Source organism: Idiotropiscis lumnitzeri, chromosome 20 (assembly GCF_059441095.1).
Source record: "Idiotropiscis lumnitzeri isolate Australia: NSW breed Sydney's pygmy pipehorse chromosome 20, RoL_Ilum_1.0, whole genome shotgun sequence".
In the NCBI taxonomy this organism is placed as follows: Eukaryota; Metazoa; Chordata; class Actinopteri; order Syngnathiformes; family Syngnathidae; genus Idiotropiscis; species Idiotropiscis lumnitzeri.
Window position 1 is genome coordinate 12,170,110 of NC_142410.1, and position 20,821 is coordinate 12,190,930.

General features: G+C 49.5%; 1 protein-coding gene across 3 annotated transcripts in view; it reads right to left on the bottom strand.

Moving 5' to 3' along the window:
* Positions 1–20,821, bottom strand: part of vti1a (vesicle transport through interaction with t-SNAREs 1A) — a 74,582-nt gene that overhangs the window by 6,749 nt on the left and 47,012 nt on the right. For 2 of the 3 annotated variants that reach the window (XM_088284738.1, XM_088284739.1), the window contains 2 exons: positions 13,873–13,943; positions 12,147–12,208 (listed from right to left, as the gene is read on the bottom strand). In XM_088284738.1, coding sequence (XP_088140864.1) covers positions 12,147–12,208; positions 13,873–13,943 — 133 coding nt within the window. Of the gene's footprint in view, positions 1–12,135; positions 12,209–13,872; positions 13,944–20,821 lie in introns of all 3 variants that reach the window. The other variant, XM_088284740.1, reaches the window with a different exon arrangement.

A 20,821-nucleotide genomic window follows, 5' to 3' on the forward strand; every position in this document is an offset into this window, starting at 1 on the left:
ACGACAGAGAGATGAAGTCTGGGAGGGAAAAAAAAAAAGGCCAATAGGTGGAGGTGGGGGCGTGGGGGGGCTTTCGGGGGTGTTGAAGAAAAGGCTACAAACATCTTTGGGTGTAAAATATTTTTCTTATTTGAAGGCCGGCACCTGAAAGCGTCGTCTTGACACGCAGGTCCTCGCGTATCAACACAAACTTGTCGGCCATTTTTGTTTTTGTAATTTTCAACATGTTTTGTAAAGTTTCCAAAGACGCCCGAAAGCACCCAGGACCGAATTATTTGCATCCAGGCATGAAAAAAAGTCACCCCTCCGTCCATCATGGCAAAGATCGCAAAGAAACGAGACGCTCCCGTTCGCTTCCGGGAGTAAACGTGAGCGAAAATCGGAAATTTGCTACCGCCGGAGCGGCCGCAAAAAAAGTCCGAGGTCAGCGACGTCCCCTCCGGCCTTGCTGACCGACACATCGTCGTAATCGCCTTCTCCCAGCGTCGCCGAGCAGATCAAACGGGCAAATACCTCCCAGGTCAGCAAAAGGGCTCCCCCCGCCCGCCTCCATTTAAACATCAGACGTATGCAAAGCGGCCGCCGCACGGGGGAACGCAGATGAAGACGGAGATGGAGAGTTGTGGGAAGGGAAGCCTGGACCGGAGAGATAATGAGCGGCGGGGCGCGCCGAGGGAACGCGCGCGGCGGGAGCTGTTTAACGGTGTTGCATCAGCGGCGGCAAAATTTGGGATGTCAGACAAAAGGATGGAAGATGGCTCGCGTCACGACACTCATTTTTTCTGATGAGGAACGATTGTGGACGGAGATTGAAGCAGTGGTGGGCGGTCAAGGCCTTCTCTGCTGGCCGAATGATGTCAGATTATAACCTCGTCTTGAATTGTTATCTCAGAGTTTTTATCCAATCGGAATTCAGCTGGCTCCTGTTGCCAGGCAGATTTCACCATACCAGTAGCACGCACTATTCGTCCGAGGCCTTCGGATAGAATCGTGCGGGCGGGCGCCGGTTGTGTGTCTCAAGGGGGCTTTGACCGTTGATAGACGGTTGCGATAGCCAATCAGATCACGAGTTGATGACAGCGAGGCCTTCTTCCACGGGAACGTCCAAAAGCAATTTACACGGTATTCTTTTTTCTGATTTTTGCGAATAACAAGACTCAAGTTTGTGGAGCGTTTGCTTCTCCCTCTTAAAAGTCCGACAGGAGAACCTTTCAAGCGTGGCCGCTCGGACGCCGACGGTGAAGCTATCATCGGGGTGAAAAGGTAAAAGTTTTGCTTGGTTAAGCGACTGAACTGCTGTCAAAGGAGCCTTTGTGACGGCGCTCTGGCGGGAGGCCCATCAGATGCTGCACTTGTCGGTCTCTCAGAGAGGGGAGGGGGGAAAAAAATGTAAAAAAAAAAAAAAAGAAAAAGAAAGGTATGCCGTCGGTGGCAGGAATGTGCAGACAGTCTGACTGGTGCGGCCCGTCCCAGGAATTAGCTGCTTGGCACGGGGGCGGAGACTTCAACTCGTGCCAGAGTTGTTTCACCTCAACAACGTTACGCGAACATTTGCACGTTTGAAGGAATGTCTTCAGAATAATTCACAATCAACTTATGAACGATCAAACTTTACAAAATCTATTTCTAGTCCGTCCTGCTCATATTGTGGACGATTCAACGATTCTTGTGACTTCTCTTCGTTTTCATGCTCTTTTACTCTCCAACATTCCTTCCTGAGCCTTCAAAGAGCAGCAGGCGTTTGTAATTCTACATTAGTGTGCCTTGAAGGGGCGTGGCCTCGCGAGAGACGTCAGCGGCGGCCGTGCGAACGTTCTCGTTTGTTTTTTGTCCCGCTCCAAAAACATGGCCGACGGCGGCTCTCCTCGCTCATGTGTCACGACGTTCAGGAACTCAAACTGCGGCATTTTGGTTTTCTCCCAACGAGAAAAGTTCTGACAGCGCTGCTTTACGCTAAACACAGATCACAACTCGCACACTTTACTTTCCACAAAAAACGACAAGAACCTGCCAGAGACAAAACCAAAAATAAAAAGCCAAAACGGCGGCAACAAAGCGCCACTTGTGACACAACATCCGAGGAAGCGAGTGTTTCCAAACGCAACTTCTGACAGCGGCGCATGATCAAAAGGGGAGCAGGTGTAAATCTTTTTGCCTTTTCTTTTTCTTCTCCTCCTGCACCTATCCGAAGCCTCGCTGAACCTGCCGCAGCCTCAAGCGTGCCCCCCCCCCCGTGGGAGAAAGAAAGCAAGGTGGCCCCTCGGGACGTGAGCGGATCGGAATGCGCGCCCGAATTGGAGAAGTGCTAAAATAAAAAAAGTGGATGACACCAACGTGTTGCTTTCACTCACTCCAAGTGTGTTTGCAAACGCAGAATTCAGACACTAAATTGCGTCCCGTTTAATTTTCATTTTAGCAAAATGAAACGGAGGGGTCAATTTCCGCTATTGGACAATGTTGGCAACCGTTGAAGTGAGATTTAATTGTCGCTCGGAAAAGAACGAAAACAAGACAAGTTTGTATGACAAAGTTTGTCGTCGCTTTTGTCAAGTCAGCAGAAAAGGGCCGGCCAAGCTGGACACTTTTACGACACGCACGGGCGTTTCCGGCCGCCACGTGACACGCAGCGCGACCGCAATCCAAAGGACGCACTCAGCAGATCGCCGAGCGCGCGCGTGGAGGCACCAAACACAAGCGGCATTCTTGGCAGCGCCGGCGCGTCGGCTCGGCGCGACTCGCTCATTTCGCGCGGCGAGGTGAGCCAAAGAGCAGGAACACAACGGCGCAGTAAAACTCAGAGCCAGGGAGGGGAGGGGGGAGGGGCAAAAGGCCAACTCCAAGTCTTCAGCTTGGGCATTTACTTATGAAATTGTGCAAAAAAAGAAATCAAATAATGACTGACCATCGCTTTAGTTGAACGTTTGCAAGCGTCTACAAGCGTTAAGATAAATCCGAGCGGCTCGGGCAGGCTGACTTTATGAAGCCAACGCAGAATTGGGACATTTTGGGACAAATTTGAAGCAAATTTGGACTTTTGTCCCTTTGAAAATCAAAGACAAATTTCAACCTCGTCTCTTCATGGGAACATTTTTATTGCGGACTTTGGAATCAAACGAGGCCGTTGTTTTTTGTCGGTCAGGCCGATTGCGAGGGCATTTGTTGGTCGAGCGTCGCTGCCGTCGTGCCGCAGCGCATTTCGCTGGCTCGTCTATTCTGGTCGCAAAGCCGCAGTGGTGTGTAAAATGAGAGGCAAAAGCTGTTTGGGGAAATCTAATTTGAGGGCCTTGTTTGTTTTTACTGCCTTATTTTGCAAGGCGAGGTTGGCTCCAAAAACGTTTTCCCTCTTTTTTTTTTTTTTCTTTCCAATTTCCAAGCGAGGCAACGACGTCCAGCCGTCTTTGGCTGGATGTGCGGCGCAGTTCTGGTTAATTGCGCGGCGTCACCTGAACATATGCGCGCTCGCAGACGTATAGCCGCATCTGAAAAGAGAGGCCATGAGCCGCCATCTTGGGGGGGCGGCTAATTGCGATGTATTCCCGGCGGGGGCGCCGAGAAGCCGTTTTGGGGACGAGTAAATGCGCATTAATGAGTGGGGAACGGCGCCAAGTGCCATTCTTTACAAATCGCGAGCAGTCTGGTGCCACTTGTTTCATGTTACACAAATATGGCGTTTGGGTCCAGGCAGACAGATGGGGAGGCCCAAGAATGTTTCTTTTTTTGTTTTTTGTGAATGAAATCAGGTCACGGCGAGTCGCGCTTTCGTCTCAAGGTTGGGATCGTTGAGGAAGGAGTCCGTCTTGCGCTTCGGACGCCGACGTGGGAGGAGTCGAGTTGCTCAGACGGGGAGTGTGCGCATGGCGTGGTTTTAGGTAACAGTATCCGGTGTTCGCCGACACCGATGCCACGGCCCGAAGCCCCGCCCACCCCCGACTCACTCTGGGTCGCGCTTGTGTGTCCGAAACAATGGCGGCTGTCAAAAGAGCCAAACTTGAACCGCCTCGCCGGCAAGTCCAGCGCATTGTTAGTCCGCTAACGAGACGGTGGCTGTTATTTCCGAAAGCCAAAAGTTGAAGACGCCGTGCCGCGAGATTGGACGAGGGCTCGGCTCGACCCCCCCCCGTGAGCTGAAGGGAAACTTCCCGGCGAATTTCGATCGCCTCCGAGAGGAGCGGGCGTCTCTAATTTGTTCTCGCCACACTTGCGCGACCTATTTTCCCTCCGACCGACGCGACGATCGATCTACTTATCTCGGCGAGATCAAAGCCTGGCGCCGCCCGTGTACATTTAGCCTCCACTCGGGTCCTCCCACGTCATGTCTAAATATTAATGATAATAAAGTCTCGCAGCCGTTCGGCGTGTCAGGCAATTACGGCCGACATCGATCACCGGTCGGGCGCTCCAATTAGAAGCCGCAGCTCGTAACGGCTTTCGGCACATCAAAGGATCACCGCCATTGATCCACTCGTGGATCTTAACATTTACCGTTAGGAGACAGAAGACTGGCGAGGGGAAGGGGGGGGTGCAAGGGAGAAGGTGGAAAAAAAAAAACAAAAAAAAAAAACTTCAGCTTTCTTTCTTCCAGTCGGGTCCGGCAAGGAAGTGTAGAAGATGTTCGGAAGATGAGCAGGTGAGGTGCAACGTGGGGGGGGGGCGGGACTGCAAAAAGAAATATATAAATAAATAAATTGGAGATTCCAACAGAGGGTAAAGGAAGTTATGGGGGCGGAAACCTGCCAAGAGGCCGACACCAAACCATGACGGACTGAAAGAAAGTGAAAGCTCTTGAACTTGGAAAAAAAAAAAGAAAATGGAGGTCAGCGTGCATAGACAGGTGTGGCTATTTTGCAATTACAATGTTGAGCAAAGTGAACATTCATTCTGATTTGTAAAAGGCTAAAAAAAAAAAAAAAAAAAGAAAGAGACACTGACTCGTTTGCTTATTTTGTGATGTGTTAAAAAACAAAATGCATAAATTGAGATTTTGAACGAGGTTGAGCCCAAAAAGAGCGACAAGAGTAATTAAGGAATGTTTGTAAAGTGTCGCCGAGGAAGCAGTTGAAAGGTGACAAAACGCACCAAACACGGCCAACAATTGGCCAGTGTCATGTTGAAGAGTCGCACTTGTCGAGCTCGTAAAAAGAACAATGCGGCGCTGACGCTAAAGTACAATATGGCGCGGGAACAGCCCCGACGCGGCCATCCGTCGCCCCGTCCACTCAATGGACAGCGACGTGTCCCCATTAAACCGTCCGCATTCCGCGCACAATTGCCGCCGAACAATCGGGCCGTTGACGGCGTGACAGGGCTTGTTGTTGGCGTCTTTCTCTGCCGCGCCGATAGCTCTGATGGTCCCGAGGTTCATCCGTTGTTCTGCTTTACAATGCCGCGCTTCACGCCGCTAATAATGGAGTGCCACGGCGAGCGCCAGTGAAATGCGCGCCGCTGATTGACCGGCTCGGGATGGAACTGCGTCGGGGAATGACGCAAATGAAGAAAAACGGGGCCGGACGGTACGCGCCTTTCGGGTTCTGTTCTGGTTTTGGCGGCGTCGGAGCCTAAATACGAAAGTCCGACTGGCGTCCGGCCATTTTCCAAATTGAAATTTTCCTTCACCCCATTCATGGTCGTAGAAACTGCAGCCGATCGCACCCTGGATTGGTCGCCAGCAAATCCAAGGGCTCAAACAGTGCGAGACAAACGCGAACCGGGCGAGGCCAGCGAAAAAAAACCCCGAAAAACTAAACCACCGGGGGAGTAAAATGATTAAACGTGCACGGCCTTCTTGTTTTTCCGCGGTCGGTTTTGGCGTCTGATATTTTTTGCCTGTGGATGCGGCGTCCCTCTCTATTATACGCTTTGCGAGCATGGTGCCCCACTTCAATTCGCGACCTCGACTTTCCGACCCAACGATGTAATTAAAGATGGCTCGAGTGAAAGCGGCGTTTAGAAAAGCGTTTGCGTCAAGTCCGTCCCCGACATTCCCGTCCAAAGGAAAAACTTGAGGATGGTTGACGACTTGAAACTTGACACCCCAGACAATTGGAAGAACAATCCCGGAAAAAAAATTCATTGTTGTGTGCGGGTCAGATGAGGAGATGGGAAGGGATGAGAAAGTAACACTTGGGCGCTAAGCCAAGACTTCAGAGTCCTCACGATTTCCCTTCGACATCACAACGTTGGCGCCAGCGGAACACGGGTGGGCCGGCCATGTGGGGGGGTTTGACCCCGACGGGTCAAACAAAGGCAGAGAAATGTTTTTTTTTTTACCCTCCAAATGGTCAAATCTATCGCCATCAAAAAACTCTCGCATTTCATCTGCCCATTCGAGAACAAGCGAGCAAATCTTTGGGCCCCAGAAAAAAAAAAAAAAAAAAAAGAAGCGACCTTTTTTGGCCAGCGTCGGCAGCTTCACACATGCTTGCGAATTCTTCCGCCAAGAGCTGCAACATGTTTGCGAATGCGGGCCTTCTGTCGCCGTGCACAAAACGGGCGTTGGCTGCCAAAAGTGAAAATAGACAATTACACAGTCCAGGAGCAAATTCTCGCGGGGCGATGATGTTGACCCTGGAGGTGCGAGCCGAGATCCCTGTCGCCGCAGAGACGTGAAGACCGCGGTGGAGCCCCCCCCGCCCCCTCCTGACCACCAGCGAGCCTCGCGCCAGCGTGCCGGGCCAAAAGCCCGTCTCGTCCGCCGGAACCGACCCACCTCTGGCGTGTTTGGGCTCTCCCCAAACAAACGCAAGCCGTCGTGCACGAGCGCTCCACTCCCCGAAAAAGCTCCGCCAAGCCTTGAACATGCACCGCACTCGTCTCCGACCAACGTCGCGGCCAAAAGGAGATATTTTGGCCGCTTTGCAACTTTATCAGCGGCGGTGTAACGAGTTGGACTCGTATTTTGATGTCGGGAACGTGCGAGCCGAATGCCAAACGGTCTTTTCAGGATTAAGTGCATACCGCCTAATTACACGGCACCGAGTCAACTTCAAGTTTAAAAGCGGAGGCCGGGCATCGGACATGACAGGGCATCGGTCGAGGTTCCGCCGGCTTTTGCGGCGTAACGCTCGTTTGGTTTGGGGTTACGTTGCGCCTGGTGGGAGAAAGGCCATTCTTACGAATTCCCGAAAGACAAATCAGTCATCGGCGGGGACGTTTTCGGCTGAATGCTGTCACACGGGGACAAGATGCATTCAGGCGTGCAGCAACAAACCAAAGAAACCAAAGTGTGTTCCGACGGGTCGGGTGGCTTAATTCAATGGCGTCAACGTGCAAAATGCAACCACGCGGCCACGCTCGTGACGTTTAGCGGAGGACGGCAGCGAAACTAAACGTTTCTTCATGGGAACACGAAGTCCAGAATCCTGCGAGCCAGGTGCAGAGGATCGTCACGGCAACATCAGTGTTGTCGTTAAGCAAAAATGACAGCTCTCGACAGACCCAAGCGTGTCTTTTTTTGGACGGGTTTGTAGGTCGTGCTCTTGTGCCTTGTAGCCGTAGGCTTCCAAAAACAACAGCAACAAAAAAGCGTGTTTATTTACCGGATCTAAGAAGTGAAAGTCGGTGAGGTTTTATTTAGCGAAGGGACGAGTCGAATGTTCGACCGCGACCTCGGCGTAAACCCGTTCAAATCTTTCTTCTGGTTGTTTTGTGTTGTTGAAGCGAGTCTTTCAAACAAGCAACAACACGGCAACGCCGTCTTTTGTTTCCCGGCGTGATTGGCAGAAAGCGAATCGCACAGAGACTTCCGTGAAAACGTCATCCGAGGGCCAAAAGACGACAAAATCCGAGTCTTGAGGTCTCGGTCAAAATCTGCGTGGCGCCGGGCAGAGTACTCGCATCTCTCAAAATTGGAATAAATCAAACGCATCTTAACCTCGCCAAACGCATCTTCATGGTCGACATGGCGCTGATGCTTCGTCAAGCGTTTTTTTTCCTAGCCCTCCTTTAACCCCGACTGACTGTCACTCCGACAAGACGGCGGGAGATCAGTGGCGCCGGCGTCCCTTGAAGTGGCTCCAGGTGTCACTCCAAGGGTACCCGCTGCGTTTGATCCACCATCGAGCGCCTGTTGGGCCGCGGCAGGCTCTGATTTTGCCCGTCAGGAGGGAGGGGAGGGGGGTGGGGGGGGACGTCACGTCACGGCACGGCACGGGACGGGACGGGACAAGACGGCTTTCCTGGGAGGCTTCACCTGTCCAAAAGTTGTTTGGAGTGACGGCTGAGGAGCAGCGGCACAACGCGGGAAACATTCCCGTGATAAATTGACTTCACCTTGCTCAGTTCGGCAAGAATTTTTAAAAACCTGTCTCAATTAGTTGCCAGGAGAAAAAAATATTTCCAGGGGGAAAATTGACTGAATTTGTCACAATTAGTCGCCAGGTGCCTAAAAATAACGCCTGCTAAACCTAAGTTTAGATCGGATTGGTATCAATTAGTTCGCAGCATCCCAAAAAAAAATTCACCTTACGCCACAGGGTCTTGAATTTTGAATTCTAAATGATAACGTCAGTGGATCATGGACGAGCCTCCCAAAAAAAAACGTGGCCGTTCATTCCCTTGTCAACAACATTTTCCTCGAAAGGGGCCAAACAAATAAAATCGCCTCATCAGCACTCTCGAACAGGCGAGTTGCAAGAGGAGAAAAGATGAAGCGAGAGCGCGAGAGAGAGCGAGAGAGGAGGTGGCAGCGGCGCTTGTTTGGCGAGTACTGACGGTGACGCACGCAATGCTGTCGTCGTGCAAACACACAAGCCGTTATTAGGATGGCGCGAGTATTGTTTCGCTTACGTGCAGCAATTCCTCAAATAGTTGCTGTCAGCGGGTGTGGGAGCCACTTCAAAACAAATAAATGCCTTCCCCAAATTGTGCAGAGAAAAAAAAATGGAAGTACCAAGTGGTTGGCAAATAAAACAGATAAAAGCCTCCATTCAGACTCAGTTGCTGACCAAAACAGCAGCACCTTCTTGAATTCACGTCCAAGTCGCACTTTGCTTAACCTCCCAATTTTTTTTCTTGCACGAATCACAGCTGCGTCCATGCCGCCACTTAAAAGTTGCAAGGGGTCACACACAAATCCCGTTTTCAACTTGACGCCAGAACCAAGGCGTTTGAAGATGAAACGCTTCCCCGGCGGGCTCGGCCCGACCCACGAGGGATGCGACAATACGCCATCGACGTGTTTGAATGGACGAGATCACAGCGCAACGGGATGTTCTGTCGCTCGGGCGACTGTGATGACTTCACGGCGGCGACGGCGTGCGCGAGTCACGTTCAACAGCCAAAACCGAGCGTGGCATTCGAAAAAGGGAACGTGCCCTTTTGAACGATGTTGCTAACCAAAACAGAGGCCGTGAAACACACAAGCGTTGTCGATATTAAAAAAAAAAATGAATTGCTGCTAATTACGAGTTCTTTGTATTCATCAAAAGTATTTTTTTCAAATAATAATAATGAGGCCCCCCACCCCATTTTGTAAGACTCCCCAGACACGGTGTGGAAATCCCCGCCCTCGCTCTTTTGAGTCCGAGTTTTCCCCGCTCGTCTGTCCCTAAAACGCGGCGTCAACACTAAATAAATCAACACTGAGAAGAAAAGGCGACGGCGAAAAAGATAAACAACGCTGCGCTCTATCTTTCAGCTTCAATTATCGCCCAAATCAAATGGTTTTGTAGGGATGATGCGCTTGAAGAGGGCCCCGGGACGTCGTCGGCGCCGTCAGTGACGTGACCTACATAGCACGCACTCACTAGCCGGGAACGCATACGACGGAGCGAACGTCCTAGCGACGCCACACGAGAAGGACAAAAAAGGAATGTCGGCTTGGTTACGCCAAGACAAGTGGAGCTCAGACCCAAATAGACATTTTGTAACATTTTTTTTTTTTTCTATGATTGGCCATATGGCATGACTCCTTCTTGTGACTGACTCCAAAACAGCCATTGGATGATTGAGAACGTAGGTCACGTTATTTAATTTTCAAAAAAATACTTAAGGGAGCATTTACACATGCGTTCTCCACAAAATTTAGAGACGCAAATTCAGCCATCACAATTCATCTGGCTCGATAAATCGCTTTGCAGGTGCAACATCGATTGATTTAAAATTCATTTTTGATCCACGTTGGAAAATTGAGAACAGATTTTTCTTTGCAACAAAACAAATAAAATCAAATGAATGAGACAAATTATTATTTGTTGCAGAATGCTTCGGATATTTGGGGCATAAAATTGAAAAGATGAAAATTGAAACTCATTTACTGCCATTGAGGACTAAAGCGAACTGCCGCCGGAAAGTGCTGGCATTGGAAAGGTGGCTGCCGGCCCACTTGGAGACCGCCGCGGCCCGACCAGAGGGAAGACGTGGGCACGGCAAAAGGGGGGCAGTGAAGCGGGCAAGACAAGGAGGAGTTGAAGTCGGACCCCGGCTGGCAGCCGATCCCACATGCAGGTGGTCGACTCAGTCGCCAGGCAGATGAAAAAAGTCGAGGCCCCGAGCGGACGCGGCTTTGAAACGGGAATGGAGGCGTCTGGATATCAGACGGAAAACATAAGCAAGCTCCCGGCCGCAGAACGGCTCCATATTCATGCGGCGCCGGACATCGCTCCGAGCTGGACCGCTCACATCGGTTGGGATGTCGTGTCAGGGAGGATGTGGCCCGGTTGCCATTGACAACGCAGCACAAAAAGAGGCCCCGGAAAGTCGGAGTCACGTTTCTCAAATGGATTCAAACGCCTTTTTAGCTAATTGGCTTTGCTTGAACTCTGACAACTCGCTTCATGGGTGTCCAATTGTTTCTCAGCTGGGGTGACAAGTGGCAACCGACGCGAGGTGCAGGGAAAAACACACCGAAGATTTTTGTACCCAAAAAAAAAAAATGTGATGTGAGCACGAGAGTCAGTCAGGCGATTCGATTTAAAAGAAAATGTTGGCTGAAAGTGGGCGGAGCTTCAGTCCAGATGAACTTTTGTGAGATGACCTCTCCCTATTTGAAAGGCAACTTTTGTTGGAATGGTGCCAAGCCAACCCAAAGAGAAGCGGCGGCGGGCGGCGGGGCAGTTGCGGATGCTGCGAACGCTGGCGTGAGTGCTCATAAATCCTGATTTGAGGGGGCCGGCGGGAGACGGGTGCTCGGTGGGACGCGACGTCTGATTAAGTCTTCGCATTAGCTGACAGCTGAACTTTAACATGAATATGATAATATTGAAATAAGGCGGTTATTTACTTAGCGGCGGCGACGGGATGATGAATGATTGTTGGAGAGTTCTGGGTGACTGACCCCCCCCCCCCATAGGCCCCCCTTGCCGGCAATCTCCCTCCGCTTGTCGTAATCAAACGTGACAAAATGGAGACATATGCAGAAACATCGGTTACAGTCGGCCTGCCCGCTCGCCTCCAACCCAAATTGTCTCCGGGCACTGAAGCATCTATCTCAATTGGCACTTCCTTCCCGGCCCCCCGATTTTTACATTTAGGCGCTGTCATTTACATATTACTCTTAATCAAAATCCACAGTGGGGCGACAGGGAGGGAGGGGGCGACAAGAAAGAGGGAGCGGGGAAACAAAACCGAGGCGTCGCGGTTCAGGAGGCTGCCACTTTATGAAATGGAGATGTGGCGGAGCACACGTGCGCGCGTGTGTGTGTGTGTGTGTGTGTGTGTGTGTGTGTGTGTCGACGGGTGGCGCAGCAAGGAGCATTGAATTATTTGTCTTTGAATGGAGTGTTTGATGGCGGCAGCAGCGGGAAACAGAGAGAGGCAAGAGAAGGCAAAAGTTGGACGGCGGTTTCAGCCACATGGCGCACGTTCAACAAAATGTTGTCCGACTTTTGGCAACAGGAGGCGCCAGGCGGAAAAGTCGCCTTCCTTTGCTCAGTCTCCTCAGTTTGATATCGCGGAAAAGGACGCAAAGAAAAGGAAACGGGAGCCGAGATGTAGACTAACATTTTCTTTTCGACCAACTCCGTAGTCAAAGACGAAGGTGATGTCAAAGTTCAGAACCAGACGACCAATTTGGCATTTGACAGCCGTTTAAATCTCGTATAACATCAAATTTTTGAAATTGAGTTTGGACTTTATTTTTTTTTTTGCTAACGTCCATGTTTCACGTCCACTGACGCTGAGTGTTGGCGAGTTTCGTACCTGCCGCTTACCTTCTCAGCATGCCGGTGAGGATGCGAGAGCTCTTGCCCAGGTTGGCGTCCGTTTCTCGCAGCTGGAAGGACACAAGCAAGGCAGACGATACGGTTAATAAACTCACGTGAGCTTTGTGGTGTTCGTACCTGTCGTCAAAAAGAACTTTTTTTTGAAGGTTGCCAATTTAAAACCCGGAAAAACGAAAGCAAAGATGCGTCTTCAAGAGCTCATCAGCAAAGATCTGACAAGCCGCCTCACTTGAATCAGGTGTGTTGGAGGGGGGAAACATCGGAAAAAAAAAACACAATCATGACGGTAAGAAAGGGGCTGGCTTCTTTTCGTTTACCATTTTGTACCACAAAAGCAACTCCTGCTGAGCCGATTGGAGCATTCGTGGGTTGTTTTGTGGGGGAGGGGGGGGGGGGTCCACGGGAGTTCAAAACCAAACAAATCTTCATGCATCAAACATTTTTATTGTGGCAAAGTGGTTGTTAACGACTTCTTCAACCGCGTCGATTTATCTCGTGGCTTCGCTTGTGCTCCACAAACGGACTTTAAAGTTGCATGTGTGTGTGTGTGTGTGTTTGTGTGAGTGCAGTTGGGGGGCGTGGGGCAAAGAAGACTCTCGGGAAGAAAGTAGAGAGAGAGAGTTAAAAAAAAAAAAAAAGAAAGCAAAAAGAAAGAGAGAGAAAGTAGACAGAGTGGAGCATTTTTGAAAGGAGATGTTTGATTTCCTTTGAAAGCGCCTGAGCGGGGCCGACTGCCTTGTTGTGATCCTGAAGCGGTCTGCGTTGAGGGGGCCGCCGGGGGTGGGGCGGCCCTTCCTGTGTTTGCTCTCCACTTGCCTACCTGGCTTGGCCCTGTGTGTGTGTGGGGTGTGCGTGGGGGTGTGCGTGTGCGTGTGTGGCAGGTTAAGAATGTCAGCAGTTCTCGAGGGAGAAAATTCGGGGCTACGTAGGCCGATCGATTAATCGAGTTTTTGGGTCAGGCCCATTTGTTTGTTTCATAAAAAAAAATTTAAAAAAGCGGGAAATTATTTCACTGTCCATATTAAAAGACCCACTAAAGTTCTGAAGAAGTCATTTTGTCACCGAACATGACCGGTAAAAGCAGCACGAAAAAAACGCAAGACGATGGCGCTCGCGTTCCCGCCTACAAGAATGTTTTTTCATCGTCGCATGAAACAAGCCGAAAAATTAGAATTAGAATGTGGCCCTTTTATTTTTAAAGCGCAAATTAAATGGGAGTCGGCACACAACTGTCAGTTTCAAAAGTTCAATTATGCTTGGATGTTCAAGAAGGCTTTTCCTGTCATTTTTCAGTCTCGCAGACGCGGGAACACTGACTGCTTATTGGATGCGTTAAGAATTTGTTTTTTGTTAACGAAGGTTGAAGATTTGTGGCCAGTCAACGTTTTGTTTTTTTTTTGTTTTCGGGAGACAAACAAGCACAATCATTTTTATTTGAAGGGAAAACTTCTGTCTACAAAAAACAAAACAAGAAATGCGGACGATGGTTCAGGAGAAGCATGAGCTCAGGATGATTCCGCCGCATGTGACCCGACGGACGCCGGCGTTTAAGCTAACTAAACAAACTTATTCTAATGCACAGGAAATCGGAATGACTCAAGAAAAACACGCAAACACAAAAGTGTCGACGCCTCCCGAGGCGACGCTGCGTCACGAAGGTGTTTGCCCGCGTTTAACGGGCCGGGCCCACGCTCGCACGCTTGGCAACACTCACCCGCTCTCGGGCCCGCTGGATCTTCTCACGGTCGGTGTGAAGGTTGGAGAGAATCTCTTGACCCACTTGTTCTGCCCGAACACAAAGCAAATTGCAAAAACAAGTTGAGGACGCAGAAAGATACCGCAGACGGATTGACAGAACAATATTATAGATCGCACTTGGCTCCATTTGAGTTTTGGCCGTATCGGGTTGGTCACGCCTTTCTGCCGCATTTTTCTTTGTTTTCTTGAAATGCATCTCGTCATTCGTAGGTGCAGACGCATTACCGTGTAATTACAAAAATAAAAACAAAAAACATCACGACAAGGCACCTGACACGCTCGTCAGTGGTCACTGTCAGTCTCCTGTCCCTTGGGTTGCATACACCCAAAAAAAAAAAAGCGCCTTCCTTCCGCCAATGTAGCAACAGCATTTGCGTTTAAAAACGACGGCGGCGAGAGGATGAATCGGGAGGGGAGTGAAGAATCCTTGCGTGGATCAAAGACGGGCTTTCAAGCGCACCAAACAAATGCGAGATAAACAACACAGTCGCTGACTGTATTACACTACACAGGTGCCGAACACCAAAGGGCCCACGTGCTGAGCGCCTGTTTGGGAGGGGCGGAGGGGGGAGGAAAAAAAAAAAAAACGGGGCTACATCTGGCAGCTAAACAAGAGAGAGCAATGAGGGGGGGGGGCATTGTTTTTGGGGGTGTCTAAAAATGAGAAGACGCCGTCAAATGAATGACACGCCATTGATCCGCCGAACCTTTTAGCTCGTCGACACTGTAAGCGACTCAAATGCGTCGCTTCCTGCCTTCATTAATTTCTAATCCGGGAGCAGACAGATTGAAGGATCCCCAGATTAAACAGCGCAGTCAGACAGTCACATGTGACAAATAGGGCAGATTAAAAAGACGGAGCGCAGGTATTAATAACCAGAACAGCACAAAAAGCCCCCCCCCCCCTCGTCGCTATCGGAGCAGAACAAGGGAGGGAACAGGAAGGAAATCTTCTGTTAAAGACACAAATAAGCACATCTATCCATTTGTGTCGACGCTGTCGTTGCTCTCCTCAATAAATGAGGGTGACGAGCAGCACTGCAAGCGAGATGCAAGAAGTTCGTTTTTTTCCCCTCCCATCCCACGAGCACATTATTGGGAAAAGTTGGTGCCTCCAATCATGCCCGAGGTTACGCTTGCTTCGTCTGCCGTTCACAACAGGTGAGCTTCAACTTGTGTCGCCACAATTCTCAATCGTTGGGTCAACTTCCGAAATGAGGCTGTCGACGATCTTGCCGCCAGCTGTTTTCGCGCGGTTGAGGTCGGGAGCGTTCCTGCTCGGAGGTTAAGAAGAAGATGATGATGATGGCGGCAAGTGAGCTCCAACCACTGTTTGGTCAACGTGCTTCTTTTCTCCTTCAGCCGACGAAGGAGGACATTAAGTGTCAAATTCAAAAGGTATTCTGGCGCAAAATGGTAATGGCCGCCCTTGGCCGCTTTATTTGATTCAAATCGTCTCAATGCCGTCGTGTCCTGACCTTGTCTGAGAGGGGAAATTAGATAATGGCCTTCTCAAAAGGACCTTTTTTTTTTCCTTTTGCTGACTGCCGAACAAGGTTTAATAACAGCTTGTTAACACAAATCATTTAAAAGGGCTCGTCGCCGTGACGACGACAACAACAGCGTTTTATTGGATTCAACGTATTTTGTTTGGAGCGTGACTCATTTTCTGGCAGGTCGCTCCATTTCCATTCGTCTTAATTGTCAACGTTCTGCTTTGCAGATTTCATTAGCGGCGGGGAAGAACAACCATATATGCTCCACGCACACTAATTCATCATCAGCAGAAATTCCACAGCTGCTGCCCTGGACTTGTTGCTCGTTAGCGAGTCAAATATTCCCTGGCAGTTTAAAGAGCGATTAACAATTTAAATAAGCCCGGCGCAGAGCGCTCGCTCTGACTCACTCGCTCGCGATGGCCGTACCCCGAGGTCTGTTTAACAAGCCCATTATGACATGACATGATGCTCCACGGCTCCAGTTGAGCCGCTCGCTCCGAGCGAGAGCCGCAGGAAAGAATTAGCCTCCAAAAGGGGAAATTGTAGCGGAGAGAGATTTTCCCCTCTATAAATCTATTATCGACTCAAGGAATTGGCACAGGACAGTCCGATGAGCCTTCAATGGGTTTTTTTTTTATGAATCATTTTAAGATGGTTGGCAAGTACGACAAATACGGGAGGACGCCGACGGCAAAGAGCAAAAATTGGTCAATGTTTTGAACTCTTTCTATTCGACAAGAATGTGGCCTAACTAAAAACCGAATATTTGAGGAGCTGCATAAAAAGTGCTAAACAAAATATGCACGTGCATTGCAGTTATTATGTTCATCCACTTGGCGGAGCCATTCTCAAATTCTCCACTGTCGTATCTGAGACGGTGAACGCGAGCGGCTAGTATTCGAAATGTGAGGCAGACGTTAAAGCCACCATGTTGCCAATAGTTGCGATTCGGAACTTCCTCCACTTTGCAGACATTTAATTGGACACGGCAACAATCACATTTTTTTTTTGAATCGCCCGCACACACTCCAGCAATGGTGACACCCACAGGACGGTTGAGGAGGCGCAGCGAGAAACCCACATCACATTTTAGACCATTTCTTTTTTTTTTTTTGTAGCTCAGACAGCGTGTGTGTGACAAAGCGGAGCAGCCGACTGCCAGCGACTCCCCGGTGCATAAAGTTACCTGTCTTTGTATTATTTTTTTTTTTTCTCCTTTCGGGGGAGTCACAACTTCTACAAGTGGCTGGTGACACACTTTCATCACCTTTCATCCAAGTTGTAGCCACACCGGGACGCATTTGTGATGCCGAGCCCACAGGCCATGAGGCTAGCGAGCCGAAGCGCTGCTGCTTCTTTTTTGGCTCCGAATAAAAGCGGTGCCGAGCGCACGGCCGCACGGGACGCACCGCGAGGAAGATTTAGCCGAGGAACAACACAACTCCCGACCAAGTTAGTTGGGAGCGAGCAGATGGCGCCATCGGGGCGAGGACGTAACGGCGCCATGAAGGTTTTGGTCCGGTTTGCATGTCAGTGAGGATTGCAATTTGGTTCAACTTAAAATTCGTTACGGACAGTTTCAGGCTTTCAGTTCGAGTTCAAGTTTGGGATTGAATTAGGAATGAGGGATTCGTTTTGGTTTCAAAATTGGATTAAGGTTGGGTGATGGCTTACAATCGACGATTCACTTAGTCAAGGTAAGTTTTCAGGTTTTGGCCTAACAAATTTCACCCCCCCCCTAAAAAAAAAACAAAAAAACTTCTTTTTGCTCTCACGAGTTTACATTTGGCAAAATTCGCCATTGGTCGCGGCCTGCCGTGGAAATTCTCCATTTTAGCCCTCGGCCTCGTCGGATGGCAGTCAGGGCGGATTTGTGGGGCCTTTCTTCACTTGGCGAGGCTGTGTTTTATTCATCGGCGGCGCCCTGACCCCACGCGGCTCCTGTTCTGACAAATCACTTCTGATTAAGACAGATCTCCGTTAGTCAGACACTCAACTTGGCCTATTCATCATTCTCGCTTCTCCTCCTCCGCCTCACGCGACCCCTCCGCCCCCCCCCGCCGGATCGTTTGCTTGTCCGTCAGACCGAAGCGTGGCGCGAGAGAGAAATTTCCGCCTGCCGCTTTCAACGGCTGATTACGGACAATTGGCGGGACGGCGCGGCGTAAGGTCGACTTCAGTGTGATAAGACGGCAGCTTAATGGGTAAAAATGACCGGGCCGGCTGCTAATAGACACGTTTCAAAATGAGCAAAGGTGTTGAGAATTGAAAGAACCCCCCCCCCCCCCCCCCCCCCCAAGAGTCTCAAGACGTCAAATTTACGTCAAAGTCCCTCTCGTCCAGTTGCAAAGCCACTTTCCTCTACGGCGGCATTTTCCCGAAGGCCGGCTCATATTTAATACGTGGCGTTGTAATGTAATGTAGAGTAATCACCAAAAAAGCATTCAGACGCAAAAATGGTTTGGCAGAGTAAACAAACTCTCGACAATGTAGCCGCGTGCGCGTCCACAGGCTTTGTGGCCATTAAATGAACGCGCACGCCAACCAGCGCCGGTGGCAGAGGGCGGCGAGGCGGCCGAGCGGGAGGTGAGGGGAGGGGGGGAGAGCTGGGGGGGGCGCAGGAAGCCGCCAGCAAAAATTGCTCGGACTTAATCAAGCGCTCTTTACTCAAGCAACCAAATGAAAACTAATGGACTTGGGCCTGTTTTTTTTTGTTTTGTTTTTTTCGAGGTGGTCAATTAAAAAGGACGACCGCAAAAATTGAGCAGACGGCTGGTCAGCCAATACAGCCGAGCTGACATTAATTCCATTTGCAGTGTTGAGAAAATGATGTTTTTGATGAACCTGGCTGGAATTCGTCAAAAATGGATGAAGCGCCGAATTAAAAGTCACCTCCCAACCACGTGCGCATTATTCAACACGCTGACATTTGTGCGGCGCAAAATTGTACGGCCAAGAAAAAAGCAAGCGGACGCAAAAGAATAATAAGCGGGGCACGATGAAACTCATTTGTTTAAAACGAGACCGAAGGACGGAGAACAATGAATGACACGTTGCAAGGTTCGTTTGTCACGTGCAAAAAAAAAAAAAAATCAGCAGTTTGGTCAGCATTTATGGATCAGGGGAAGCATGAGCAACCGCAACAATTAACGGAGTTGAAAAACGACAAACAGGCTAAATGTGTGAAAAAAAGGACTATTTAATTTGTAAACGGCAAAATAAAATGTTTTTTTATTCTAAAAAAATCTGGCCCTCAAATTGCAAAGCAGATCCCGATTAAAAGTGTTTTTTTTTTCAGTTCCTAAACACGCCGTTTGAGCTGAGGGACAGAGACCGCCTCATTTGCATGCATTGATATCAAAGATGTTGATATTGCAAAAAAGAAAAAAGAAAAAATATTGACGTTACCCCTTCTGAAAATAAATAAATAAATAAATTATTGTTGCTGCAGGTTCCCGAAAAGATTGCCGTTAACCTTTCCGAGACAAATAATTTCTTTTTTTAAGCCGACTTTTCAGTCGCCTTTTTATTCCTCGGCCATGAAGCGCCATGAGCTGTGATTTTCAATCCTAATATAACACGACGTGCACGGAGACAAAAAGTTTCCTAATTTGTCGGGAAAGTGGACCCGGCAAGAGACGAGTTCCCGGGCGGGGGAGGGAAAAAAAACAACCCAAGTTGCCGTTCATTTTCAACAGTTTAAGAGCACTAATCATGACATTAGCATTGATTAAAGGCTTGGGCGTCTTTAATCAGGAGAGTTGACGAGCAGATCAAAGAGCCTAACACAACATTTCTTGCCTTTTAATTACGTGTACAACAGCACACCTCGGGCACACTCCTTCCCTGCCATCCTCTCAAAATCGGCAAAAGGAGATCTAACGCTCCCCAAAAAGGCAGTTCATTAGCCAATCAAATGGGAGACGGCGGAGAAAAACACACACAAGCGTTGAGGAGTCGTGATTAGCGAGGAGGTCTTTCGCAGTCTGTTAACACGTCCCGAATTGGAACGCCTTCATTATCCTTGTCAAAGATGGGATGCGGCATCAAGCTCATTTGCATGTTTTGACAAGGCCTGTCGAGGAGCCGCCTCCTCGCTTTTTGCTTTTTTCTTTTTTTTCTCTCCCCCCCTTCAGAGTCCTCCGAGTGTCTTTACCTCAATGACTGCTGATTACAGGCCCCTCGCCGCTAAATGAATTAAATAGCTTGTTAAACGCCATTCAGCCCGCTCGCCCGTCTTCCGCTGAGCGAGTGAAGTCCACAAGAAGGAGCTGCCGCAAAAAAAAAAGTAGGGAGCCGCATCAAAACCGAGCGACGAGACGACTTCCAAAAGTTGACCGTCTTTGCGTCCAGCTGTTGGCCGTCTTGGGAAGTTTGCAAACGTCTGACAGATTTGAACACAACTTGTCCTTGGAATGCAAGTGCTGCGAGGCTACGCTAGGCTACGCTAGGCTACGCTAGGCTAATGGACAATGTGAGGCTGACACGCCGTAAGTCGTGACTCGCGATAAGCTTTTGGTAGCGCAGTCGACATTCTTACTTCAGTTCCGTACAGTTGCGGAGATTTGAGCACAAGTTTGTCTCCAACTGGATTTGACGAGAGAGCAGCTCAAATGTTGAAGACAACCCGTGACATTCCCGGTTGCTTTCCAGAAGCGGAATATGATTTAACATACAAGCGCGGCCACGGAGCGACTTCAACTCTTATCTGAAGGCGCGACTGCACGAGGAATTTGAGACACAAGCTCGGCGTCACGGCAGGTTCGAGTGGAAAGTCAAGGCAGCGACGCGCACGCATTTGGTCGCGGCGCAAATGGAAAAGGGCGCATTTGACGAGCCGCGAGGACAAAAGACGCATGATGAGGCAGCACAAACACAAAGTTTGTCTTTGACTTGAGGGTAATGCCGATCGTGCGCTATAAGGACAAGAATAGCGCTATTATACGTGGGCTGGCGACATCACGCGCTTCATTTAACAGCGAGTGAGCGTGGGAAGGGGGGGGGGGGCTCTCAGTTGAAGGCCGATTATTGTCATCTGCCTCTGTGAATACGCGGCGTGGCATCACATGTGAGGGCATTTTTGGGGTTTTTTCCCCTCCAAGTTTTTGTGCTTGGAAGCCGCAACGTGCAGTGCGGAACATAAAACATGGAAGAGGACGAACAATGCGAAGCTCTGACGGCCAAGACCTTTTATTATACTTTTCACTTCGACTTTTTAAAAGACGCATGTTTATTCACGGCATACGTACATGTTTCGAGGCGTACGCAACGTCGTACGACATCGCTAATTGACTGCAACGGCAGATCGGCACAAATGAAGATTTCATACTATAAGTTATAATAAAACAAAAATTACTCACTTTTACAAAAATGATAAAAATGCATTTCTAAAAATAAACGAGTCCC